The sequence below is a fragment of the Microtus pennsylvanicus genome, chromosome 2 (genome assembly GCF_037038515.1).
Source record: "Microtus pennsylvanicus isolate mMicPen1 chromosome 2, mMicPen1.hap1, whole genome shotgun sequence".
Classification (NCBI taxonomy): Eukaryota; Metazoa; Chordata; class Mammalia; order Rodentia; family Cricetidae; genus Microtus; species Microtus pennsylvanicus.
This window is the reverse complement of record NC_134580.1, coordinates 137,916,373-137,944,329: the sequence shown is the minus strand read 5'-3', so window position 1 is coordinate 137,944,329 and position 27,957 is coordinate 137,916,373. Positions and strand designations below refer to the sequence as shown.

The following is a 27,957-nucleotide window of genomic DNA, read 5'->3' as shown; positions in this document are numbered from 1 at the left end:
AATCCCTATAGGGGTTGCAGCCCACAGGTTGAGACACTAGGACCTCTACCTAGCAGCAGAGGGAAGGAATTGCTCTCCTCAGACATGGCAGCACTGATGTTCACCTGTGTGTGTATTCTAGGCATTTCACCACAAAAAGAGAAACAGACTCTGGCTGCAGACTGTTCAATGATGTGAATTTATTTATGTTGTTACAATACACAGACAAATCATAATGTATTTTCTTTATAATGTTTCCTCTCTCAAGAGTCACTTTAGTTTAAACCAGAGGATTTTCTTTGAGAATGCGCGCGCACACACACACACACACACCAAGAATAAACATGTAACTCCATAATTAGCACGTGTGAATAAGGGGAGAAACAGGCTTCATTTTCAAACCCTGGGGCCATTCTCTCTGCCTTAGAAATTAAACAGAAAGTTCATCCCTGTCCTAGGCCAGGGCTGGGCAGAGGCTGGAGAAGCCTGGTGGGGACAAAGTGTAAGTGGTTGGCATTGCTAGAGACCAGGACGCAGGGTGCCAGAAATAGCCACCCACTCCCTCTCCTCCTGTGCTCCCAGGTCAAGGTGCAATGGTCTCATCTGGGGACACAGTGGGTGGTGGAATGCTCAGAAGGCAGATGTCTTTTGACTTTTTTATGATTTGATTTCTTTCCACGGAGTCTGATATTAGTGCAGAATAGCTGAGGTCTCAGAGTTGGGAGGCCTGCGAGCCCTCTTCTCCAAGGCCTTTGGTCCATCTGGCCTTTTCCCACAGGTAACTGTTACTGGCCGAGCTGCATGGCAAAGACTGTTGTTCCTCTCCCTGGGAGCTGTGTGGTCTTACAGCCCCAGTCAAGAACACAGAACATTTGCTGCCTTCTCAGAACAGTCAGCGAGTGACCGGGCAGACTAAAGACAAGAAGATGACAGGTTCCACAGCAACCCGGACAGTTGAGATAGCAGAGGCTGACTCCTCTTTACTCCCAGCAAAGGGGCAATGATGTCACAGCTGTCAACCTAACCCTCCCTCCCCTTGGCCCTTCTTGCCCAGTGTTCTCCCAGAAAGATTGTGCTCAGTTACCCTTGAGGGCTGAAAGGGAAAGGCAATCCACTTGGTTGAGGCCACCAGGGTGTTAAATGGCTCTCCCCCTAGGAGGCCTAGGGAGGGGAGGTCTCCAAAGGGCTAAACCAGGAAATCAACAGACCCTTTGTTTTCTCACTTCTGATGAAATAATAAAGCTCCATAGCTTTAAAATAGCCCTTAATATTCCCAACACCACACCTAACACCTATACCTGACAGAAACTGTTGAGTGACCAACATGTATGTGTGCACACACACACACACACACACACACACACACGACTTACAAGTGTACTGCACTGGGGGATGACCCTGCTCTTCTGCCTGCAGGCCCACCTCAGCACCAGATGAAGCTTGGCACTGGCTTCCACCTATGGGTAGGGTGATTCCTGCTGGGCTCTGATGCTCCCCATGTAGGCTGGGAGGCGAGTTTGGCAGTAACTGAGTGGAGACTGAAGGTCCAAGTCCCCGAGTCCCAGCAGGGACCCAGCTGGCAGTGAGAGGCAGTTAGAGAGTGGCAAGAAGGGCATAAGCGACCAGAGAGTTCGGACTGGAGGGGGAACCTTTCCAACTCTCCACTGTAAGTGGCCTTTGTTAGACTCAAGAGCAAAATGAGAAGGTTTAAGGGACAGAGCGAATGCGATGTCTCAGGGGTTGTGTGCTAGGCAGTGCGGCACTCTCTGGGCAGGAGGCTGGACTGGCAGGGGCCTCTCACTCTTGTGTAATGTCTTGGCTGAGATCCATAGACACAGACAGGATGTTGCTGCCACCTTGCTGTCTAGAGATACCCTTCAGGCCAATGACTCCAATGTGTCTGGCATCCCAGCCTGCACTGCCTACCAGCCCAGACTGCATCTTCCCCACAGCCAGCAGACTGCACCTGCTGGTGTCTAGGCAGCGTCATGGAACCCGAGCCCCATTTGTTTTAACATGGGCTCCATCCGTCTGCTCACTCTGCTGGAACCAAGCCCTGGAAGTGGCCACTCCAAGGCTGAGTGGTCCTCAATGGAACATGTCCAGGAAGGTGCCTTGGCTCTGGATCTCCACCTAGAGGCAAAGGGGAAAGACAGCCAGGGGCTCCCAATGGAAAGCTCCCATATTTCTGAGACTTACACATCTACAGGAGAAGAACCATGGGGTCTGGCTGAACCATGATAGGGGCTGCCCAGGAACCAGGCAGCAGAGGATGGGTACACAGCCAACAGTGGAAAGGGAGGAGGCACCTTTTGTGTAAAATAAGAATGCCAAAGTTATGGTCACTTCTTAGAAGGGGGAGAGGGCAAAGGAGAAAAAATCACAGATTCAAAAAAAAGGCCACAGGTCTGAGTAGAGGATGCCTGCTGGACCCAGCTCCTCCTAACTCCTAAGACAATAACCAAGGTGACCGAAGATGCAGGCTGCCCTAGTGTCAGGATACCTGCATTCCTCTCTACCAGTCAGGCCTCAGTTTAGTCACGCCATCACTGGGGCAACCTGGAGACAAATGGGCTCCAGGACCGAGGGCCAAGACTCCCTTGCCCAGGCTCGTCTGCTCCCAAACACCTTCTGGGAAGGGCCAGCCCTGGTCAGACCGTGAGGACAGGGGTGCAGGAAAGGAGCACCATCTGAGGAGAGAGCCTGGCAAGGGCGGGAGGAGGTCCCACCTGGCCAGTCACTTAAAGGTGTCATCAGTGTTTTTGAACATGAGAATGGCGTTATAGATCTTCAAGGCTGGGCCCAGCTTGACACTCATGATCTTCACAATGTCCGCCTGTGTCAGCAAAAGGAAGGCCTCGCCGTCAATCATCTGAGGGGGCGGGAGAGGGAGGAGGAAGTCGGAGGAGAAGGAAAGGGTGGTGGGGGGACAGGTGAGAGGAAGGGAGGGGCAGATATGTGAGGTGGGTATGGGAAGGGGAGAAGGGGCATGTGACAGGTGGGAAAGGAAGAGGGGGTAAAGAGGAAGGACAAGGAAGGGAAAAAGAAGAAAGAAAGACAGCAATGGGGGTGGAGAAGGAAATCAGGACAGCTTGGTTCCCGCTGTACACATAGAGCTTCTCTTTCTCTTTCTGCTAACAGGTCTGTGTCAGCGTCTATACTGGAAAACCCTCCCCGGAGCCCTTACAAATAGTAGCTTCGAGAATTCAGCTGCTGCTATACAGTTGTGGGACATCGTACTTAATTCAAATGTGAAGCTCCTTGTTTGAAAGTTATTAAGAATTTCAAAATAGTGACAGCTAAGGACAGAGCCAAATCCAGGTTCGTCTAAGTCCAGGGTACAGGGATGCTGCCCAGGAAGCCAGGCAGGCTCGTGGTCTAAGTAGTTTCTTTCATTAATCCTCCTTCAAAAATGCTACCTGGGCTCCTTCTGTAACCGGGGTAACGGCCTCCATGTCTACACATGTGATCTTGCATTTGTGAAATGCCCGCAGCCAAAACAAAGACAAGAGAAAGCCCATCACAGTGCCATGGGAGCCCACTGGTCAGTCTCAGTGCCACTGAGGGCGAGCTGGGCAGACGCTGCATTCTGAGAGCTGCGGCATGGGGTGCACTGTTACCTCTGACCTTTTCCCGCCCCCAAATCAGAGAGACAGAGAACACTTGGATCTAACGAAGCCTTTGGATCTGATCTCTAGTTTAAATGTTTCCTATTACAATCATTTATTTTGTGTATATGTGGGTGTGGGCGTGTCCCGACATGCATGTGGGGGTCAGAGGACAATTTTTGGGAGTCAGCTCTCTCTTTCCATCATGTGAATCCCGGGGATCAAACTCAGGTCTTTAGGCTTGGTGTGAAGCGCCTCCATCCGCTTAGCTAATCTGCTGGTCCTCACTTCTAGACTTTTAAAAATGTCATGAGAAAAAATAAAATGAGAAAAAGAAGAAAAAGGCTACCTTCCTAGAATGGAGGATATTTAAGGGCTATATAAAACCGTAAACAATTTATGTGGGTTTTACTTAGCTCAAGAACTATTGTTTAAAATGTTATGAGATAACAGGAAATGCAGATATGGGCAGGGTGTGGATGGCCTGAGGAGCAACCCCTGATTGCTGGCGCAATAACAACACTGTCTAAAGTCACGAGTCACAGTCCTTGGGTGAATCATGATGGTGCCTGTAATCTAACAACCGCATGCCAGGGCAGACAAAGCCGGTGTGTGGAAGGCTGATGAGCGCACATTCTAGTCAGGGAGAAAAGTCGGGTGTGAGGAGGGAGGGAGGGAGATGAAGAGAACAGAGGAAGGAGGTTGGATGGGACTCAGGAGGGGAAACCATGTAAATGCCCATGGACAGGAGGCCTGCAGCCTGTTCATCAGATGGAGAGAAACTGAGAGTGTACACAGCACTACACAACAGGGAATGGAGAGAGAGACCCACAGCGCCCCTGCTGTCTGATCCCACTGCATCATTTAAGAATAGGCAAGCCCAGTCTATAGTGCTATAATCCACAGTGCTATAAAAGGTTTGAGGATCCACAGTGCTCATGTTTTGGGGTGGAGCCTGACTAGTGGGGGCTGAGGCAGAACTTTCTGGTGTGATGGGAATGGTCTGTCTTGATGGAGGTGGACTCAAGTACACACATTTATAAAACTTGTGGTGTTGGGTGTTCGCCTCAGTCAGTTCAGTCACCCTAGGGATGGTAGGGTGGAGCGGAGGGCCTAGCTATTGAACAGTGGCAAAGAACAGCCTTAGCTTGCAAGAAGCTCTGGGCTCAGTCCTCAGCACCAAAACCCAAGCCAAACCAAACCAAACCAAACCAAACCAAACCAAACCAAACCAAACCCCAAACAAATGAAAGTGAAACCAACAAGCCACCATGGAGCAGGCATTTGCTCCCTGTTGGTCAGAAGGTTCTAGAAACAGGAGTCCAGCTAGACACCCAGACAAGCACAAATAAGATCAGCAACACAGGGGGCAAGACCAGCATCCAGCCGGGAAGAGGCAGACCGTGCTGGGTCTACAGACATCCATCTTTCTTACAGGGCACAGATTTAGGCAGCTGAGCCCACACTGTGCTGGGGCAAGGGACTGCTTCTGTTGATTTGGAAGGAAGACTCAAACACACTCGAGGACTCCTTCTACTGTCAAATTCCCCAGATTAAGAGAGTCATGAAGAAAGTTCTTTATTTAGGGGCAACTGTGCACACAAAATCAGACTACCAACTATTTCTAGAAGTCTCACCCGTATTGGGCTTTTGGTATAGTGGTGGGATTTCTATATGACTCTATAATGTTGCCTGACAGATGTACACACATGCCAGTAATATGATCATGTAGCTATCTGTACTCACTCCTGGTTTCTAAAGTTCACAGTGACCTGCCAGGTAGCCCTCAGTGCACTTGCTCTACCTCCATCTTAAAAACGGCAGGATGTGGGCTCAGAGACAAGCGGTTCAAACTGGGAGAGCTAGGATTCCGGCCCAGGCTGCCTTCAACCTGACATTCGTTTTCCCATAACCCACTGCTTCATATCTTCCCTAAGCTCTTGGGCATTAACTTTCGTGTGTTGGGATCTCTGCAACAAATATCTACACCTACGCCACCCAATATCTGCTTTGGGTTCAGTGGTATGCAGGGATGCAGCTCAGTGGTGGAGTATCTGCTTGGCCTGGCTGAAGCTGTGTTTGCCCCCCAGCATCCCAAATTATGAAACGCTTCAAACAGCCCCGGGAAAGACAGCATAAGAACACATCTTCCTTCCCAAAGGGGATCTGAACACAGTGTCTCCAAGCCAGGCCACAGTCCCTGCATGATTTCTCAGACATGGGCGACTGTGACTGGTCTTGCCTTGCAGGGTATCAGAGGTCCCTCTCGGGCTCGGGTAATGCTGGTGAGGGTAATGGATTTCCGCCATCTCAACGGCAGCAACTTTGTCTCTGTCCCTCTGCACTGGTACCTTACCTCATCTTTGAAGAGGCGTGCTTGGTCCTCAGAGCCTGTCAAGGTCAGAACGAAGCCGAAGACCTTGGAAATCAAAGGAGATATTCGTTAACCAGGGGAGGGTAAGTCTACATGGTCTTGGGGCCCTTTGGACTACGCCCGCAGTTTCTTTCTTATTAGCCTTAGGAAGTCCTCATGTCTTTGTACGGTGGTACATGAGGGAAGGCCTCTTGTTCCTTAAAGTATGTCTGTCCTGCTAGAGTCCCAGCTTGACTGACAGGACCCACCTTCTCTATCCACCATAAGAGGCCTGATTTGGTCAGCCTTGCTGTGCCGCTAAAGGGGCTGTGCATAGGAAGAATGAGCCCAAGGTGGAGGCTGTGAGGAGCGGCATGAGGCTCCATCTGAGCCAGCCCTAGCCTGAGCCCCCTCCTAGGGTGTGGTTCAGCGGGCAGGAAGAAGAGGGGGAGAGGCTAAGGAAAGACTCCATACCTCTTCAATGGTCCACTTGGAGACCGTGGAAGCCGAGATACCTGCCACTCCTGGCAAGAGCTTGCAGTGCTGCTCCCAGCACAGAGAGAATGAGCGATCAGGGTGGGTGGCCAAGGTGGACATGAAGAGGGACTGGTGCACCACACTGGGAGGAAGGGCTAGAAGGGAGAAGCAGAGAACAGTGGGCTAGCACTAGGGAGAGCTCACACTTAGGACGCAGGGGACACTGGCTGGCACAACGGACAGGGTGAGGACCCCTCCTCCTGAAAGCCTGCAGAACCACGTGGGTGAGTTGGTATGCTGCTGGCCAAATGGGTTGCTTGCTTGCAGGCTTCGGCACCCACTGTGTGGAGTAACCCCAGCACTCTGGGCCTTTGAGGGTTCTCTCTTGGAGCTGGTGGCATCAAACAACCCTTACATTCAAACGAGTTCATCCCCGACATCAGTGCTGAGTTCTGTGTCCTTTCTGAAGCCCTTTTGGACTCTGAGCAGGGTCATTCTGGCCCCAGAGAATGAGTTCTTATCAGCTGTCCAGCCACAGGCTGCCATCGCTTGCTTCCTCATCCGCTCAGGAATCTGATGCCACTGTTTGACTTCCTCTTTAGCTGGTCGGGCACTCACCCCTTTGACTTTACTCAATTCAACTGCTGACAACCTGACCCCATCCTCTGCACTCTCCTGGAGGCCTACTCTGCCTCGGTCCACAGTTCTGGCTAATTGCTCTAATGTAGTGCTTGCTGATAATTCTGGATGCAGAATGCAGCGCTTCCAGCGCCGTCTTCTCTATGGCAGCCTCTGCCCGGTACAGACTACCCTGCCCCACCTCATTCCCTAAGCCTTAGCCTCGTGGCTTCTTCAGCTCCTTGTAGTCCCACCCTGGGCCTCTGGGATCCTACCACAGACCCACTGTCATTCTCCTGCAGCCTCTGCATCTCAGTCCACGCCTGTGCATTGCTCACCGAAGCATGACTGATGCTTGTTCCCTGCGACTGCAACAGTTCCAGCTGTGACCCAGCAGCTGTGCCTTCCCTGCCTGATCATGGTTTAGGACCATAGGTAAAGATGGTACCCTGGGTCCTATCTTACTCCCCAGAGCAGAGCCTGACTCTAGTGAGCAGCCGCAGCATTGTATTTAATGCTAGAAGGTTCTTCCAAAGAGGTTCCCTGATGGGACGGTCACGTGCGCATCTGGACCCTGCATCAAGGTCTACCATGGATGGTGTGAGGGGTCTCCTCTAGAAGGGGAGCTGCAGCCAGGGTCCCTTCCTGGTTAAAGGCCAGCCGGTACAACAGACAGCCCTCTGTGGAGATGAGAGACCTGGGCTCTGTCCCTGAGATGCCTTAGGGGCCAGGGTGAGGCCTGAGTCCCTCCCTTTTCCTTTGGCCATAGCTGTAACCACTGGAAAGACTGACTTCTGGGCTGGAGAGAGGGCTTAGCAGGTAAAGGTACGTAAGGTACTGTGCAAGTGTGAGAACTTGAACTAGATTCCCCAAGCCCATATAAAGGTAGAAAGAGAGAACAGAGGTGACAAAGTTGTCCTCTGACCTCCAAGTGCACACCATGGCATCACTCACTCCCCCAACCCCCCAACCCCTCCACATTCAGTCAGGAGGTGCCCTCTGGTGGTTAGAATGTAGTCCTGCACATGGGAGCTGACCAAAGTACCATGGCAGGCAAGAGAGAGGCCTACTATAGCCTGACCCTGGCTGGGATAGCTTTCTAGGGAGGACCCAGACGTCAGCCAAGATGCTTGGCATTCAGACCTGAGGCTACAAAAACTATCTTCTGTTTCCATCAGGAGGAAACAGTAAAGAGAGAAGCCAGGGTGGGGGGAGTCTTCCAGGCACGAGCCTCTGACTGGTGTACAGTTAGCTGTGCTGAACACACGTGAGCTCTTATTATTCTCAGCATCTGACTGAGGACGCCAGGCTCAGGGAATCTGGTGTGAGACACCAGGGATGCTCACACAAGACAGAGCAGCAAGGGTGCAAGCAGCCAGTGGTCTGTGTACCGGGAGAAAGGTCTGAGAGGATAGCAATCCAGACACCTGCAGCTCCAGAACTGTGAGGTGAATACATGCCTGCTCTTCAGGCCACCCAGGCTGTGGTAGTTTGTTACATAAATCCACGCAAATGAACCCAAGGGGAATGGGCACTGAGATGACATTAGGGCACAGGGCTTTAGCCTAATGCCATGTGGCAGACATCAGGTCCAAGTTTGAATTCCAGCTCAGCCCCTCAGAAGGTGAATGACCCTGAGCAAATGATTTCGGCTCTGAGCCTCCCATTCCTCCCTAGTTAGACACAGTGGGAGGCTGGAGAGCTGGAGAAGGCAGCTACAAAGTGCTCATCACAGTGTCTGGCTCAGTGAACGGTAATAGTAGCCACCATAGTCAGTTCAGCCAGTGACTCCCTATGCTCTCAAGTGAGGAAAGTGGCTTGTTCAAGGTCATGCGACTGACAGCCATGGTCTCCTGAGGAAGCTTAGAATCATAGACGAACAGAGCAGGGCCATTGCTCCACTTTGTGGAAACCCAGCCCCCCACCCCCTTTTCCACAGACTCCTAGAAAGTCCTTAGGACCAGAAGCCTTGGCCACTCAAGGCCTCATCCTGTGCTCTTGCCCCTGCGCTATGCACCAAAACTCTTCAAAGCAGTGGCCTCCTTTCCAGCGGCTCTCATTCCGCTGCCCTGGTGTCTTGTTCCATCAATCACAGGCCCCCTGCTCAGCATCCTCTGTCAACTGGACTCACTCACCTTGAAAATCTTCTTGCAGACTCTTGCGATACTTTGGAGGACGTCCAATCCTGGAGAGAGAGGGACCGGGGCCCGCAGCAGAGGATCAGTGGCTGGCCCAAGAAGACACGAGGCCCCACACCCGTGAAGCCCAGGACCTGACTCCCTGGCCTCCGCACCGGCCATGATGGCGGGGCTTCTTCCTTGGGGACAAATTAGACAGGTTCTTCTTCCTGGCTGCCGTCTCCGAGTCAGACAGCTCCGCTTTCAGCCGACTCTGGTTCCTCTCGGCCAGCGGGCAGCCAGAGAGGCAGTGGTGAGCCGTGAACTTGCCTGTAACGTGGCCAGAGCCATCACAGCCAGGAGTGGGGCACTTCCTGGGGAGATGAAGGCTTTAGTTGGGTGGACCCATTTGTCTCTACTGAGCCCCCCCTAACCTTGGCCCTGGGTCCTGGGGAATCCTGATGGGTCTCGCTCCACAGCTGTAAAAGACTCTTCCCTGAACGATGCCTGCTTCACTCTGGGCCTCGGCTGTTGCTTTACTTACCGCTGGTGAAAGCTGTATTTGGAGGGCTTTGTGTGGGGTGGGCTCCTGTGGCTGAGCGTGGGACAGCTCCCGGGTGAGGCAGCGCTGGATTCTCTGGGCCCTACAGGGGCAAAAGAGAAGTCAGCATGGAGTCCTGGAGACAGGAGAAAGGGACAAAGAAGGGATAGTGTGCATGTGGTGTCGGGGGAGGGGTCAGTACCCAGAACTAGTTCCTTGGAGACCCAGCCCTGAGCCAAGCTGTGCCCATTCCTGCCATCAGGTATCAGCTACCATTGGGGAAGGAAGGTTTGACTTTTTCATACTTTGCTGGGACCTGCAGGCATGCCCTGGTTTAGTGAGGCAGGAAGAGCTGGGGGTAGGGGGCTGGGCATCCCAGGCTCGCTGCAGGCACTGGAGCCCCGCCTGGGAGGGCTGTCAGAGGTTGGTGGAAAGGGAAAGTTGGCAGCGTGTCCTGAGAGTACACACGGAGAGGAGGCTCCAGGGGATGTCCTGTCTTGGAGCACCAGCCTGCAGGGTGGATGTCCGGGTGGTCAGCGTCGATCCAGAAGTCATAGTTGTGACTCCAGCCATCAAAGTGGAGCTGGGAAAAAAAGGCCCTTGGGGGTCAAGTGTTGTTCGTGGAGCCCGGCTCAGTCAGGAGGTGCTCTGGGCTCCGACGTGCTCCCTATGCCTAGGCCAAGATCTTGGAGATGAATACAGGGGACATCTACACAGTAACTGTTCTCAGCCACGTGTTTTCATCTCCATTAAGTCCCTGTGTAGGACAAGGGTTATTAGACCCATTTTACAGATGATAAGATTAAGGCTTGTAGAGGAAAAGGAACCCTTCCAGGCCTACAACAGTGAATCACAGATAAGGAAAGAAAGGTCTGGGGTCTTCAGCTTCCTAGTTCATGCCATGCCCTGACCTCTAAGCATTCTAGAGAATTTCTGTCCCACTGACCTGTCCACTCCCCCAGGCCTAGGGTCCCAGAGCCACCTTTATCCGATGGTCCTCCACATCTTCCACGCTGGCTACCCGAATCAGTGCTGGGTTCCGGCGGTCCACAGCCTCCAGCTTCATGTTGACCAGGAAGCTGTGAGGGGGTCTCTGTGGGGAGATAGGTGCTTTGAGGCTAAGGCCCAGCTCTGAGGAGCTGAAGCTCCAGGAAGAGAGCCACAGGAAGGACTGTCTTGGCCGAGGCCGTCCACTGGCTGACTGACAGGACCATGTCTTCCTAAGCTTAGCTCTAGGGAAGGCGAGAGTCCACTTACCACTTTGAAGGCCCAAGTGGGCACAGCTGAGGTCCCAGTTTCTTCTAGATAATTCTCCCAGCAGAAGCTATCAGGGTCTGGATAGTCTGGAAAGGAGGTGAGAGCAATAGCTGAGCCAGCCAGGTGGCTCAGGGAACTCTGTCCCCAGTTGGGATCAAGAACATGGAAGGAAGCCAGGGGTGGTGGCGCCCGCCTTTAATTACAGCACACGGGAGGCAGAGGCAGCCGTATCTCTAGGAATCTGAGGCCAACATGGTCAAAAAAGCCAGTTCCAAGATAGCTAGGGCTACACAGGGAAACCCTGTCTCAAAAAAACAACAGCAACAAAACAAAACAAAACAAAAAAACAGCAACAAAACAAACAAAAGAACATGGAAGGGGCAGAAACACTTGGAGAAGAAACTTCCGCCACGTGACCACGATCACAATTAGATGCTTGTCCTGGGGCAGATGGGTCCTGGTGAGAACTAAGCCCACGGGACCACAAGAGCTCAGGGTTGTTGGAATCCTAGCTCTCATCACTTATGGCCCCATTGCTCTTAGTCCTATCCAAACCTCTGCTACACTTGGGCCAGCAGTGGTCCCAAGTGAAGGACGTACGTCCTTTGTTTAGATCCCTGAATGCCTGAGGGAGCCATCTAACTTTCCTTTCCTAAACCCCAAATGTCAAGGCTCCAGGCCCAGTCTGCTCCCTACCCTGTCCTAAAGGGCCTGCTAAGGAGGTGCAGGGACCAAGTCTCACATGCTAAGAGACAAGGAGGGAGCGAGGGCCCAGCCTGGGAAGGATGAGTGCTGGGCAGCAGCCTCACCTTGTGGAGGGGTGAGCGGCTTTCCATGCTTCTGGCACCAGCCCACTGGGTGGATGTAGGGACTGCTGGGATCACACCTGAAACCCAAGAGTATGTCATTGTCCTAGGAGAACGGGGGAGGGCTGAGCCAACTGTCCCCACAGCATGGCACTGGGGACTTCCTCAGCCTCCTTCTTGGTGAGAGGGACATGGGTGATTAACACTGGGTCAGAAAATTGCCACACTGACTGAAAACTCTATCACACCATAAGAGCTAATAAAGATTTATGTTGTGTGTGCATGCACGTGTGTCCACGTTCACACACCTCTTAATCAAGGTATTTTCTGATGAAGTAGGAAACACTGAGCTTTGTAACCTGTGACTCAGCTCAAATCCAGGACAGCTCGCTATCCCCCTCCCCCTCAAACCCAGAGCAATATCTGAATAACTGGGTAGGGCCACATGGTGCCTCCTCCCCTGGTGCCTCTTCCCCAGCAGGTCCCAGTACCAGTAGTCATAAGTATCATCCCAGTTGTCAAAGTGCACCAGGAAGCGGCCGTCTACCACATCGGTCACACTGGCCACACAGACGAGGGAGGGGTTCATGCGGTCCACAGCCTCCAGCTTCATGCCCACCTGGAAGCCCACTGGGGGAGAACTCTAGAAATAAGAAGAGGGCTATCACAGCCGGGGCCAGGGTGGCCGGAACTAGCCCGGAGCTGCTAGCCAACACAGGAGCAGGTTCTCTGCATGGATTGCCTGGGAGTGGGAAGTGGGCACCAGGGAGAAATAGGCAGGGAATGAGGGTTGCTCTGGGCCATACAGGGACTTCTGTCCTCCAAGTGTAATGACTTGTGGGAGAAGGTCAGGGACTGTCAGGAGGCTCTGTATTTACCCAAAAGTCCCAGCAGGCTGAGGTCAAGTCTCCCCTACCCTATTGAGCCTAGCCAGGCTTGCCTGAGGCAGCTGGGGCAGTAGTTGGGTGTGGGGGAGGGAGCGCTGCTGTGTTCCACCCCTGAAGGGAGCAGGGAGCAGGGAGCAGGGAGCGGCCAGGGAACTAGTATTGACTGCGTGGTTGCCACAAACAGAAGCTTCAAAGACAGCACTTCCTCATCTCTAAGCACCTGTCTAAGACAGTCATTCTCCTGCTAGAAGTGACTCTGTGACTCAGAACACAAAGCAGTTAATGCCAGGGCCAGAGGTCAAACAGTTGACTTAAAAATCTGCATTTCCGGACTGGACAAAGGCGGCCCACGCCTTTAATCCCAGCACTCCACGAGGCAGAGACAGGCAGATCTTTGTAAATTCAAGGCCAGCCTGATCTATGGAGTGAGTTCCTGGATAGCCTGGACTAAACAGAGAAACTTTGTCTTGAAACAAAGAAAAAAAAAACCCAAAACAAAAAGGGGAGTTGTTCTCTGATACAGATACATACACACATACACTAATAATAATAATAATAATTTTGCCAGGTGATAGTGGTGCATGCCTTTAATCCCAGCACTTGGGAGGCAGAGTCAGGCGGATCTCTGTGAGTTCGAGGCCAGCCTGCTCTACAGAGTGAGTTCCAGGACAGGCTCCAAAGCTACACAGAGAAACCCTGTCTCAACCACCCTGCAAAAAAAGTATTGTAAAAAATCTGCATTTCCCATGACTAGGAGGTGGGCCCTTATTAACCACCTCTTGTCCCCAAATAAAGTCTCTGGAACTGGACTGGAATGGGAGAGTAACTGTCCCTGTCAACAGCATGATGGAGTCCCTGACCCTTCAATATGGTTATGGTGGCAAGGGACATGCTACTAAGATGCACGGGCAGCCCCCAGTATGGAAGTATTTTCAATGGGAGCTCCCTATCTCTCAGACCCTTTGCTTGGGGTTATGTGATACTTAACTAACTGCTCACACCGCCACCCGCCTCTGAGCAGATTAACACCAGGAGGTGGGCTGGTGGGGATGTGAGCAAAGGGGAAGGCTGCCAGAACAGACTTTGACCTCATTCCACTGAGCTGCAGAGCAGACCAGAGGAAAAACATCTGAGCCATGACGAGTTAGTGTCCAGGCTGCAGCAGTAGGCTAGGCCTCTGGGGCATGTATGGGGGAGGATTCTGCAGCTCAGAATGCTATGGTTTGCGCTTCCCCAAAGGGTCCTTTGCTAGCAGGGGACTGAAGACCCCTGGCTAGTCATGGAGAGATTGAATCCTTATTAAAAGAATAAAAAGCAGGCTGGAGAGATGGCTCGGTGATTAAGAGTGCTTGCTGCTCAATCACAAGGACTGGAGTTCAGATCCCAGCGCCCATGGTCTGCAAGTGTAACTTCCGCTCTAGGTTCTGATGCCCTCTTCTGGGCTCTGCAGCACTCAGGCACTGGCATATGCACTCACACCACACACACACACACACACACACACACACACACACACACACACACACACACACCTGTAAAATAAACCGTAAAAAGAAATAAAGCTTGAGCCAGGCAGAGGTGATGCACGCCTTTAAGCCCTGCACTTGCAAGGCAGAGGCAGATGGATCTCTGAGTTCAAGGCCAGCCTAAACTATGGGGTGAGTTCCAGAACAGTCAGGGCTAGGCAGAGAAACCCTATCTCCAAAAAAAAAAAAAAAGAAAAGAAAAGAAAGAAAAATGGCGGGGAGGGGGGAGCAAGCAAGCATGTACTTATTGTGCTTAAATCCCTCTGGCTTCCTGTGATCTCCTCCACAGAGCCTTCAGCGGTGTGGGGCAATCTGCCATGAAACCCCCTCAGAGGCTCAACAGAAAGGACTATCTAGTCATGGACTTTCTGCTTCTGAAGCTACAAGATAAAAATAAGGCTCTATTCTTTCTGTACTGGTCAGGTTAAAAACTTTGTGATAGCAACAAAATGGATGAGGGCTGGTGAGATGGTTCAGGGGGCAGAGGCACCTGCCATCAAGACGCACTCTCTGAGTTTGAGCCCCTGGGTCCACATGGTGGGAGTGGAAAACCCACTCCCACAAGTTGTCCTTTGACCTCCTCCAGGTGTGCTATGGGGCATGTGCATCACACACACACACACACACACACACACACACACACACACACATACACACTCACACTAAATGTAAGAAAACGGAATTTGAAAGAAAATGGATGAAGGCAAGATGGAAGGAGGAGACCGGAATGTGTAATGATCATCTCCCATTTTGGCTTTGACGTTTCCCCAGACACGCCTCTTGAGCAGAAGAGAGAGAGAGCTGAGAGCAACCCCTGTGCTCCATGCTCCATTCTGCCAAGTCAGATTCCCCGCGCTGGCTACAGCGACTCTGGCCTGAGGGTGGTATTCACCTGTGCCCAGATCCCCCGCGCTGGCTACAGCGACTCTGGCCTGAGGGTGGTATTCACCTGTGCCCAGATCCCCCGCGCTGGCTACAGCGACTCTGGCCTGAGGGTGGTATTCACCTGTGCCCAGATCCCCCGCGCTGGCTGCAGCGACTCTGGCCTGAGGGTGGTATTCACCTGTGCCCAGATCCCCCGCGTTGGCTGCAGCAACTCTGGCCTGACGGTGGTATTCACCTGTGCCCAGATCCCCCGCGCTGGCTGCAGCAACTCTGGCCTGAGGGTGGTATTCACCTGTGCCCAGATCCCGCGCTGGCTGCAGCAACTCTGGCCTGACGGTGGTATTCACCTGTGCCCAGATACTCACCTGGCTCTGGCTTACGAACAGGTGCTTGGGGGCTGCCTGAGCTCTTGTACTGCGCAGGTACTGGCTCCAGCTGAACTCCTCTGCCTTGTAACCTGGGCCCCTCGGGGGAATGAAGAGAATGCTGTGCAGAGGCTGGGCCATGGTGAGGACCCCAGGAATGAAGTAGAAACAGGCAGGTCTGAAGTCCCCCAAACCCTCAGGGCCCCTCTGCTAAAGGAAGATGAGACTGGTGAACACTCAAAGAGTTTAGAAGCCTCAGGGTGGAGTTGTATCACAATGGGACAGAGAAAGTGGCCAAAGTTTTGGGCTTAAAAAAAAATGTGGGATGCAGGGTGACCTGAAGGGAGTAAGGGAGTCTGGGGACTCACTGTCTTCCAGGGATAACCCAGGGAGGTCTTACCCTTGGGAGGCTGCAGCTTGTGGCCAGTCTTCTCAAACCAACCAGCAGGATGAATGTCAGGGGAGTTGGCATTGACCCAGAAGTCATGGCACTCTGAATACCCATCAAAGTGCAGGCGCAGGCGGTAGCCACACACCTGGTTGTGACAAGAGTCAGAGGCATGTCAGGGCCAGCAGATTACCACCTTCCCACTATTCCGCCTTTCCTGGTCTAGCCTGCAGTCCTAAGGATCCAATGCTAGCAGGCGCCCTGGGTGCCGAGGGTATGGTGGGTCTGCTGCCCTCCTAAGCCCCAGACGGGAAGCAGAAAGTACTACAGGTCATCCCATGCCCTTGGACTCTTTCCTTTAGCCACATTCTCTCACCGTACACTCTCAGTATACCCTGCTATGCTCACACCATCTCATGCCCCAGGGACCATGCTGCATCTGCTTGCAATTTCCTGCTCAAACACAGGTGGCGGCAGATAGGCCTTCCTACACTTTCCCTGCCCACTTAGGCCAAATGGAATATTCCTTGATCTGCAAGCTGTATTGCTGTGCCCATCTCACAGATTCCCTTCCTAGAGGACAGGGCCCTATTTGATTCAAGACAGCATCCCTGCCTTTTGGATCTTTCATGTCTACCCCAACCCCAGCAAAGACAACGTATACTATTTAGTGATACCAGTGTCCCGCTGCTCCCGTCTGCTTCCCAGTCTTTGCCTTTAGCCTTCCCTGTATTCCAATGGATCCTCTTGTTTGTCTGGGCTCCCTGAGGTAAAGCAGTGCCTCTCACCGCTACCCACAACGGCTCCATCACTCTACACTGAGACACTGGGAGGGTGTTTCCAGCTCACCTCTGCCACGGTGAGGATGAAGTACATGGACGGGTGTTGAGGGTCAATGCCTTCCAGCTTCATGCCCAGTTTGAAGCCATTCTTGTTAGGGGCGACTGCCTGGGACTGTCAACGCACAGAGTGGAGAGGACCCGGCTTCCATCCAGCCTTATCCTTGCCTCATGGGCTTGGGGTGAAGGAGCTCCCTTAGGCCCCATCTGCCTGCTGGTCTCAAAGGGGTGACTTATTGGGGATCTGTCCTGCAAGGGGTCCCCAGAGGACGAGAGAGCTGCAGTACTATTCTGAAGGGCTGGATCAGGGCTAGAGGTAAGGGTTCTCCCACCTACCTCATGGTGAGGTCAGTGTTAAACCACAGAAAAGATACCAGAACCCACAAGTCAGCAGATGAAGGGGGGGGCCTGGAGGGCACCTCCCTACTTCTTCCCACCCAGGAAGTCCCTTACAGGATACTCTTTTCAACTCTAGACATCTTCATCTTGCTAGTATGTCAAAGATTGTCCAGAAGAAAACACTAGAAGCCCTGCGCTTGGTGGTGAGTCCCTGAATTGAGAAGGTAAAATCTCCTTAGACTGAAATTGTCCAACTCACATCCTGGAAGAGGCTGACTGGGGCAGTGACAGCCTTCTGCTCCTCCAGGTAGGACTCCCAGGACCAGCCTTCCTTCTTCTCCTCCGACCCTGCAAAGACAAAACAGGCAGGCTGGTTCCTCAGTTGCTGCCAAGGCATGGACAGTCTTCCTCAGTTTCCCCTGCCTGAGCTCTACAAGCAAACCTTTGTCTGTCCACACGGACGTCTTGCCACACTCAGCTAGGCCAGTGTCAGGCACAGGGGGCTCAGACCTGAGGCGAGGTCACAGATTCTGTTTCTCCTCCACCCTCAAGCCACTGCCCTTTGGAAAGTATCAGCCACGCTGTCCCTGGACATGTGCAGGGTGAGGATTAGTGAGGAAGCCTGAGCCAGAGGACTTAGTCGCACTGCTACCTAAGCTCACAAAGGGAAGAGTAGGAGGGAGAGCAGGGAGGAAAAAGTGAAGGACAGAACACACAAAAGTAAGAAACCTTTCTAAAGAGTGTTTTCTTAACTCCTTACAGGCATAGACATACAGATACGGGTGTGAGCCTGGTGTGCTCCAGCACACAGACCAATTCCACAGTCTTCCCAGATATGTACATGCCGAGGGCGGGCACATGTGTATGTGATGGGTACATGCATTCATGGACATGAGTGTGTGCAAACACACACAGATATGAATGAAGTGCTTTCAGAGTCTACAGTTTGGGTCTTGTTCATAACCCTAAGAGGACCTGGGCGGGAAGGATGGGTTATGTTCCTGCTGGTAAACTCCTGGCCTCCACGAACAGGACTCTTTTTTTTTTAATTTTTATTTATTTATTATGTATACAATGTTCTGCCTGTATGACAGAAGAGGGCTCCAGATCTCATAATAGATGGTTGTGAGCCATCGTGTATTTACTGGGAATTGAATTTGGGACCTCTGGAAGAACAGCCAGCGTTCTTAACCTTTAAGACATCTCTCCAGTCCTGCACAGGACTCTTTAAAAGCTGTAACAACCAGTTACCACCAGTAGGCTGAGCAGCTCAGCTGAGGTGCCTTCCATTGAAGGCCACAGACAACCAGAGACCCAACGATGCATAAGCATTGGCTTGCATTTTGGCAATGGACTCAGCTTTGTGATGTCATCTAGTGATGTGGGAAGGTTATTTGTCAATCTGTTGTTTCATTGGTTAATCAATAAAGAAAACTGCTTGGCCTGATAGGTCAGAAAATTAGGTAGGTGGAGTAGACAGAACAGAATGCTGGGAAGAAGGGAAGTGAGTGAGCTAGATGCCATGCCTCTCCTCTCCAGGGCAGATGCAATTGAGCCAGCCACTAGGTCAGACATGCTGAATCTTTCCCGGTAAGACACCACCTCGTGGTGTTACACAGATTATTAGAAATGGGTTAAACAAGATATGAGAGTTAGCCAAAAAGAGGCTAGATATAATGGGCCAAGCAGTGTTTAAGTGAATACAATTTGTGTGTTGTTATTTCGGGGTATAAGCTAGTCGGGTGGCTGGAAGCCGGGCAGCAGGAATGCAGCCTGCCGCTTCTTCTACAATCCACAATGTGAGGATTCTGAAACACGTGGGTCAGGAGAGGTTCTTATGAAACACCAAGACTAGAGTCAGGTTACTGAGTCTTCCTGCTCTTACTCAAGACAGATTAACCCAACTCTTCCTTGCTCTGGCTCACTCAGCCTTGGGTCATCCCAGCTTGTGGTGGTTTGTTGCTCAGGAAGATGGTTCATTCCTCAGTGGAACTCAAGTTTGTTCTACAACTGCCTAAATTCCTTAGTCACTGCACCAAACCTTGAGCTCCTGATGACCTGACCCAGCTGAGCTAAGACAAATATTTTGTTCATCAACTGATCAACCAAGCTATCAAACTCCCTCTCTTGGAGATTGATGTCAATGCCAAATCTAGCACACATCTCTTCAGGGCATCCTTTGTCCTGAGTAAGACTCCTGCTACAGCCCTTCTGCTACAGCCAGCCCTCCCGGACTCTCCTAGCTCTCTACACAGCTTCATCTATTACTCTCTGAGCAGGAGCATGAAGAAACAAAATCAGCCCCCAAAGAAAGTCTGACAAGAAAGTCCAACTACAGCTGTCTATAGGAAAGATGGAGCCCGCTTCTGACTGGTCTACAAATATGAGGCCTTTTTACATGATTTGTATGAAGGCATCACAGAGGCCAGCTGTAAAACGGATTCCTTCCAGCTTCCAGAGTGCTCCTTTGCTTGTTCCTGCTTCCTCAGATGCCCTTGGCAAGCTCAGCCTGGTCAAAGCCAACCTGGAAATGACTACAGCAAAGCTTGGGGCCCTTTGGTGCTGTTTATCCCTGTCAGTGATACTTCCATCCATTCATCCATCCAGGAACCTGGTAGTGACCTGTGTGCTTCTCTGCTCCCCAGAATCCCCCAGTCCTGCTGATTCCAACTCCTGTTTCTCATTTAGTCCTTGCTCTAAATATCTCTGAAGTAAGGCAGTTTCTTTTTTCCCCCCACATTATCTTCTCATTTCAAACTAAAGAACAAAACCAGACACAAAACCGGAACCTGGGAACTAACCACCCCCTCCTGCTCATGCTTTACCACGAACCTCGGTGCCTCTGTGGCTGTGAGTTTGCACAGACTGAGTCTCTATTTCGGGTATCCCATGCCACAATTTTCTTCCACCCTCCTAACTTTTTTCTCACTCTCTAAGACCCAGATCCAGCTGCAGCATTAGTTAGGGTCTCACAGGGGACAGATGTTCAGCAAGTGTTTATTATACGACTAGAGAAAGGGCAGATGGCTGTACCAAGTCACGGTATGACTGACTGCACATGGCAGTTGTCCTGCGAAACAGCTTTGTACTTACACACTTCACACAGAATACCTGTTATATGATATATAACATAATGTTATATTAAATATTATACATCATACTGTTATACGATAGCTACTTGTCTATATATTAATCTCTGCAACTATGACCTCCTTAGGCAAGACTTGGTGTCTAGCTCACTCTGAATGCTGAGCTCCTAGCCAGTGCTTGATACAGAGTAGACAATATCTAGAGGATAGAGAGAGAAAATGCAGCAGACAGGATGCTAACACCATGGATCATCTAAGGCTACATAGTAAGATCCTGTCTAAAAGAGGGATGGGGCAGGGAGAGATGACTAGGTCCTGAGGGCACTGCCCATGAAATGCTGCTATTGAATTATTCTGAGAAACTAATGAAAGCCAAGGACCATCTTCTCCCCCAAAATGAAGGGTTTGTAGAGTTTTGCATGGATATTTAGATTAGGAACTTCCGTTAAGAAAGTGTTTCTAAGCTGAGCATGGTGGTATATGCATATAATTCCAGTTCTGTGGAGGCAGAGGCAAAGTTGGCCTGAGAGGCAAGGTTCCAGACCAGTCTGGGCTTACAGAATCAGAAGATGTCACAAACAAACAAACAAACAAACAAACAAACAAACAAACATCAGAACGTCTCTAAGCTGGGTGAGGTGGCACATGCCTGTAACTCAAGATCTGCAAATCAGAGCCAGGAAAACTGTAAATCAGAGGCTAGCTAGAGCTAAAGACTAAGACCTTGTCCCAAAAAAAATAAAGACACCTCACTAAACCAGATGGGATGGTAAATGCCTTATAATCTTAGTACTTGGCTAAGGCAGGAGAATCGTTCATTTGAGGCCAACCTAGGTTGTATAGTGTGATTCTGACTCCAAAAAAAAAAAAAAAAAAAAGGTCCAGGAGTGGTGGTACGCGTCTTTAATCCCAGTACCAGGAAAGCACAGGCAGATGGATCTCTGAATTGGAGGCCAGTCTGTTATGTGTAGCAAGTTTCAGGCCAGCCCAGAGCTACACAGTGAGCCCTGTTTCAAAACAAAACAGAAAATCATCCTTAAAAGCCAAAATAAATTTTGAAAGAAAATGGTCAGGGAGGAAGAGAGGAAGAGAACGCAAGTGAGAAGGCAGACAGAGCCCCTGGAGTTGGCATGCTGGCACGTCTGTTCTGAACTGCACTCATTCTGAGGCCCTGCCAAGCCCATATGTCACCACAGCAGTTCAGCATCAGTTTCTTACACCCAATTTAAAAGTGAACAAGGGTCTAAATTTCTCCAAATAAAATATATAGATGGACAATAAATTCATAAAAGAGACATCACGTATCACTTACTAGTCATTAGGAAAACACAAATCCAAACAATGGGAGACATCCCACAGGATGGCTAAGATGGAAAAACAGAGTCACCAAGTGTTGAGGACATGGATAAGCTAGAACCCTGCACATTCTGTTGGGGATGCAAGATTACAGTACAGTCACTTTGGAAAACAGCCTAGTAATATATCCAGATGACAAACGCAGAGCTATTATGTGAAAGAAAATTTCACTCCTAGGTATAAGCCCAATATAAACGAAGCATATGTCTACAAAAAGCTTGTACAATAATTCAGATAAGAGAATATAGCAACCCCAAATAGAAGCGATCTGCCCATCAACTGATGAATAATCACTGGTGTGGGAGGTCCTTTTGTCTATATGTTGCTTTTATTGGTTAATGAATAAAGAAACTGCCTTGGCCTATAGCATGGGAGGAAGGCAGAGTCAGGGAGAAGCCATGGAGCCACCAGAGATAGACGCTAGAAACTTTAGCCAGTAAGCCACAGCCACATTGTGATACACAAATTAATAGAAATGGGTTAAATTCATATGTAAGAGTTAGCCAATAAGAAGCTAGAGCTAATGGGCCAAACAGTGATTTAATTAATACAGTCTCTGTGTGATTATTGTGGGGCTAAGCTAGCCAGGTGACCGGAAACTAATGAGTGGCTTCCTCCAACAAATCACAGCATGGATGTTATTCAGGAAAAGGGAATACAGTCCCCATGGATATTAAAATATTGCTAGACCTTGATACCACCATGCTAAGGAGAAAGAAGACAACCACAAAGTTCAACATGCATGATGCTATTTGAATAAAATGGTCCAAACAGGCAAATCTATATATGCAGAAGGCAAACTGCTGGTAATTTGGGGGAATGACCACTGATGGGCACAATTCACCCACTGAACAGGCATTCCATACCAGGATAAATATCCAAGACACAGTGATTAATAACCTCAGCCCCAGGCTGGCAGGATGCATGTAAAGGCACTCGCTGCCAAGTCTGATGACCAATCATTGACCCCCCAGGAACCATGTGGTGGAAGGAGAGACCTGAGTCCAGAAAATTGCCATCTGTCCGCCAACAGACTCTGAGGCACATGCGCCTCCCCCAAGTAGATAAATGCAATAAAACTATAAATAAACAAATAAATTCAGACCCTGGGTTGATATAATTTAAGTGCTGGGGACGGAAGATATAAAATGGCTACATAGATGATTATCAGTATGGTAAGCTCTGCTTAAATCCAGTTGCAGCTCTCACCTGGAACTACAGAAATACTAACAACGGGCCTGAGGGCTGAAGCCAACTATGAAGGACTCTTCTTTAGAACCAGAAGAGCAAACAGGAAGGTCAGGCTAATGACCAGTGTGGGCTTGCCAAAACCACCAAAGGGAAGTAATACTACACAACTCCTTAGGTCTTCAGATACCGAGCCCAGACTTCAAAGGAGGGCCTCCTTGCCGGGCGATGGTGGCGCACGCCTTTAATCCCAGCACTCGGGAGGCAGAGGCAGGTGGATCTCTGTGAGTTCGAGACCAGCCTGGTCTACAGAGCGAGTTCCAGGACAGGCTCCAAAGCCACAGAGAAACCCTGTCTTGAAAAACCAAAAAAAAAAAAAAAAAAAGAGGGCTTCCTCGCAGCTGAATGATGCAAGATAAACAGCCCCAAGAATAAACATATAGCCATGCACAAACCGCAAGTGGCCACTCGGTCGCGTTCATACACACTAACCTGTGCTCACATGTACCATAGGCAACCACAACCACGAGCCACGCTTTCAGTCTCAAACCTCCGGAAGTATATAAATACTTCACATAAACAACCGCACACAGGCCGCCATACCCAGCTGGCCTCGGCTCCACTCTTCGCCCTCTGGGGTGCTGGTGGTAGGCTGACTCTCTGGATCTTTTCCTTCTTGCTTCTGTAGAAAGAAAGACCAATTCCAGCTTCCTGTCCTCATGGGTCAGGATGTAAGTTCAGCCTCTAGTCCCTGGCCCCTGCCTGGCTCTCTGGTCCAATGTTATGCCCGAAATTGGAAGAGTTTCTTGCAGAGTATATGTTGGAACTCTGCTCCTGAAGTCAATTTGTTGCTTGGGTTTGCACCACTGGGGGGGGGGGTATAGATTCGTATGAGTACCCTTGTCACACAGCCTGACTACCATTCTCATTCCCAGATGGGGAAGCTGAGTACATGAATATCTGCTTTGTGCTGATTTTACATGCTCAAGAGACTCTTTCTGCATCTACAGCTTCAGTCCTGTGTTTCCTGACCTCTCATTTAGGTACTAGACTCTAAAGATTTCATTTTCCACTGCCACGCATCCACCTTAGGTGCCAATGCCCTTGTGTGTGTTGTAACCCTGACACCAGTTCATGATGGGAGCCACAGAAAATTAGGTCAGGAGTAGTCAGGAGGTGGAGGCAGAAAGATAGGGGTTCAAGGCCAGTCACATCTACAGGGTAAGTCCAAATTCAGCCTGGGCTATATACTAAGTCCCTCCCTCCTTCCCTCCCTTCCTTCCTTCCTTCCTTCCTTCCTTCCTTCCTTCCTTCCTCCCTCTCTCCTTCTTTCCTCCCTCTCTCCGTCCTTCCCCCTGCTCTCCCTCCTTCCCTCCCTTTAATTAGGTTTAATACCTGATTCAAAATGGAACCAGAAGATATGGGAGCAGGCACAACAGGATCTCCACCCCCTCCCCCATCACGGACTGGCAAGATTACAAGGCTGATGCTCCAGCTTCGCATTTCTCTCCCCGCCCCTCTTTTTACCATGGCCTCTGTTTCTGACTCCTCTGATGGGCTCTGGTACTCCCTATGTTTCCTCTTCTTCATGGGCTTTAGGAGCTCGGAAGTGACAGCACAGCCCGAGTTCTCTACTATGACTGACCTACAAAAGGAACGTTCTCATTAGAGGAAAAAACAAAACCAAAAAAGCAAAACAACAATAAATAATAATAATGATAATACAACCAAAACACTATAAATTCAGTAGAATTCACAGTATTCACATTCTCCTAAGCTTGAAGTCGGAAAGATACCTCAAGGGCTAAAAAACAGAGCAAGAAGGGCTGTAACTCCTCGTTCTTACCGCTTCTGGAAAGGCAGAGGGCAGTGGTCATCTGAAGAACCAAGGTCTGGAGCAGTGCTTTGTTGAGGCCCAAAAGTCTGGCACTCACCGGAGCTCGCGTCTTCTGGGGGTTCCTGAGAGGTGTCTTCTTGAGGGTCCTGGCGGACATCTGTGGAAACCGGCTGGGCCTTAGTCTTCTCACCCTGGACTGCCACATGCAGGCTCCGCTCACATCCCTACAGCCCATCTTCTACTGGACAGCATCCTTCAGCCTTCTCCACTTAGGACTGCCTCCCTTCACATTCCCATCCAAGAGTCTTCAGGGAGCTCAAGGGTCACCCACCCACACACTGCCCCCGGAAGCAGGATCCTACCAGGGTACTGGGTGCCCGTATCGCCTCCTGTAGAGCTACCTTCATGTCCGACCAGGCTTTCTCGCTGCCGTTCCGGGCTTGGCGGTCGCTGTACTCCCATCATGTTCAGCGGCGCATATTCGCTTAATCGTAACTGGGAATACAGAAAAATTTGAGGGCCGTGACTAACTACTACATCAGTTCTCCACCCACCTTGGCTCACCCACACTTTACGTTTGCTCTGCCAGCGAACACTTCTGGGGGTCTATAGACTCCACCCACTCCGCCCTGACCACGCCCCCACATACGGTTCTGTTCCTGGAGATTACTCACTCTAAGCCACGCCCACCAGCCTCAGCTTTTTCCACCTCAAGCCCCGCCTTCAAGCCCACAGGCCCCGCCCCACAGCTGCCAATCCTCCTGGGCACTGACCCGTAGGCCACTCCCAGCTGAAGATGTACAAACTCCTGTCCAATCCAGGAGCCTGACTGTGCTATTGGTCCCTGGCCCGGTGCTTAGCTGTGGCAGAATGGTGGCAGTAACTGGTTCGCTGCTAGTCACTCGCTCCAGGGCACCCACATGGGCTGGCTCTAGCGGATAGGACACCGCTGAAGCCGGGTTGGGCAGACTAAGGGTAGTTGGATTGGCTGGAAACAGATACGCAGATAAGACAGAACACAGATGAGTCTGGTTACCCTTTCTCCTCCCATGCAGGTGTATACAGGTGAAAAGCAGGTATAGAAGAGTGAAAAGTGGCCAGGTGAGGTAGCACACGTCTTTAATCCCTGCACTCAGGAGTCAGAGGCCAGCCTGATCTACAAGGCAAGTTCCAGGACAGCCAGGGCTACACAGAGAAACCCTGTCTCAAATCAAACCAAAACAAAACACAGTAACAAAAAGAGTGAACGTGTCATCCTTGCCCCTGTCCACATCCTCTTGAGCGAGTACGGGACCTCCAGACCACCGATCTTGACTTACTAGGAATAATAAAGGCAGTCGCAGGCAGGTGAGGACGGGGACCTGCGCTGTCTCTGGCCATCAGGTGCACACTGACCTCCCCTGTGGAAGACCCCTTCAGTGTCCTTAGCACCTCCATTTCCGTGTGTCCCTCCATCCAGATGAGTCTACAAATCAAACACAGTCACCAGGATGATGAGGATGGGGAGGGAAGGGAATTTTTGGAGGAGAAACCGGTCACCTTCAAGTCAGCAACTTGCTGAGAAAGGTCTCATCTCCAAGAGGAGTATAGTGGTCTTTTTGTTTGTTTGTTTGTTTTTGAGAGAGGGTTTCTCTGTGTAGCATCCAGAACTGAAGTGTTTTAGGATACCAGCATCAGGTCTGACTCCTGCCTTTACCAGGTTATTGATAGAACTCTGTCCAGGCCCTGCATCCTCCCCTGCTCATTATTTGTGAGGATGGGCATAATGGCACATGTGAGAGTACCACGCACGCTGCGTGTACAGAAATGGCGTATAGGAAGCATGATTCAGGCCAAGGTTCTGTTTTTGTCAGTGGCACAGCCCAGGCTGAGTCCAAATCACTTCTTTCTTGATCCCCCACTTCCCCGTCTTTGAGAACTCAGAGTCTTCAGGACTACATGCTACTCTATCCAAACAGGGTCAGTCCTTGTGGAAGGTGACATTTTTCCTGATCTTGTTCTTTTGTGTGTCCCTGTGCACCACTCCCTCTAACCCCAGACACAGCCATGTATGGTTAGCCATAGATTAATTACAGAGATCCATAACGCCTAGGCTGCAGCCTCTGTTGAACAAATGCATGTACCTGAATAGCAAAAGAGTAGCATTTGAAAACCCAGTCAGTACAAGGTCCAGAAGCTGGGGCTTTAGCTTATTGCAAAGCACTGGACGAGTATGCATGAATCCTGAGTTCAAATCCAGCACAGGGGTTGGGAGACAGAAAAGAGAAAGGAAGGGAGGGGAGGGGAGGGGAGAAGAGAAGAGAAGAATGGCATTCCACAGCACAGTTACTACTCAGCTGCTCCTTAGCCATGGCTTCAGGCATAGATGGTAAGGAAGAATTTTGAGGCTGAGCCCAGGACGGAGTCTTGAGTTAGACTCTCAGCTTCGCCACATTCACTTGGTACCTGTGACTCCAGATAAGCAGCTTTCCCACTCTGAGCCTCGGTTTTCTTTTCTTTTCTTTTTGTTGTTGATGTTTTGTTTTTTTGTTGTTGTTTGTCGTTTTTCAAGACAAGATTTCTCTGTATAAAAGCCCTGACTGTCCTGGAACTCACTCTGTAGACCAGGTTGGCTTCGAACTCACAGAGATCTGCCTGCCTCTGCCTTCCAAGTGTTGGGATTAAATGTGTGTTCCACCACTGCCTGGCAAGCCTTAGTTTTCTTAACAGTAAAGTAAAATGAAGGTGACAATGGCACCTACCTGAAGGGGCTTTGGTGAATGCTGGCTGTGAAGTACTGATACCAGCAGGCCTTCGACAGACAGCAATCCTCTCCCTTTAGACAGAAACTCCAGGGAGTTGGGCAGCTTCTAGCCAATACCATGGGCACTGCCTACTTGCAAAGTCAAGTTGCAATGGCTGCTGTCGTGTGCCCACCCTCCCTTTCTCTCTTGTTGTTCTTGTGTATTCATTTATCTCCAAGTGTTTCCTCCCTAAAATGGAATATATTACAGATGTCTATCATTAGAAGTATAAAACCATGGTATAAACTGGTAGATAGGGTCAGATATGTGACTTGATGAACTAAAGAAGCATTCAAGCCAAACAAGATGAGTTTTTAAAACTTGAGTTTATAAAGATCCAGTATCTTCCAAATTTCAATTCCAATTCATTTTGCTTTTTACAGCTTAAGTGTTTATATCACTTAGAAATATTAGCCTTTTTTATGTGTACAGTTGGTTTTGCTACACTGTGTGCATGTAGTACCTGCTGAGGCCAGAAGAGGGCCTCTGATCCTCCTGAAACTGGAGCTCCAGATGGTTGTCAGAGACCATGGGGTTGCTGGGAATTGAACCTGGGTCCTCTGCAAGAGCAACAGGTGCTTTTAACCCTGAGCCATTTCTTCTGTGTCACGTATAGTTATTTTAAACAGAATAAAACTCTTATTTAAAATACTGACGATTATGAAGAGAGGCTGCTTATTCAAAGAAGTCTTTAAAAAAGAAAAAAACAATCCCCTCTG

At 50.4% G+C, this 27,957-nt stretch overlaps 1 protein-coding gene across 1 annotated transcript; it reads right to left on the bottom strand.

Annotated features, from left to right (window-relative positions):
• Nucleotides 1–159: 159 nt before the first annotated feature.
• On the bottom strand, nt 160–27,417 carry L3mbtl1 (L3MBTL histone methyl-lysine binding protein 1). Its single transcript, XM_075962948.1, has 22 exons — nt 27,197–27,417; nt 25,775–25,920; nt 25,229–25,443; nt 24,857–24,950; nt 24,465–24,612; nt 24,146–24,263; nt 23,222–23,300; nt 17,245–17,333; nt 16,657–16,761; nt 15,820–15,955; nt 15,420–15,511; nt 12,248–12,399; nt 11,760–11,836; nt 10,951–11,036; nt 10,676–10,786; nt 10,162–10,276; nt 9,697–9,796; nt 9,329–9,526; nt 9,171–9,220; nt 6,415–6,572; nt 5,944–6,006; nt 160–2,851 (listed from the first exon to the last, which is right to left on the bottom strand). Exons 1-22 carry the CDS (start codon nt 27,316–27,318, stop codon nt 2,717–2,719), a joined length of 2,589 nt encoding a protein of 862 aa, XP_075819063.1. The 5' UTR covers nt 27,319–27,417; the 3' UTR covers nt 160–2,716.
• Nucleotides 27,418–27,957: the final 540 nt, after the last annotated feature.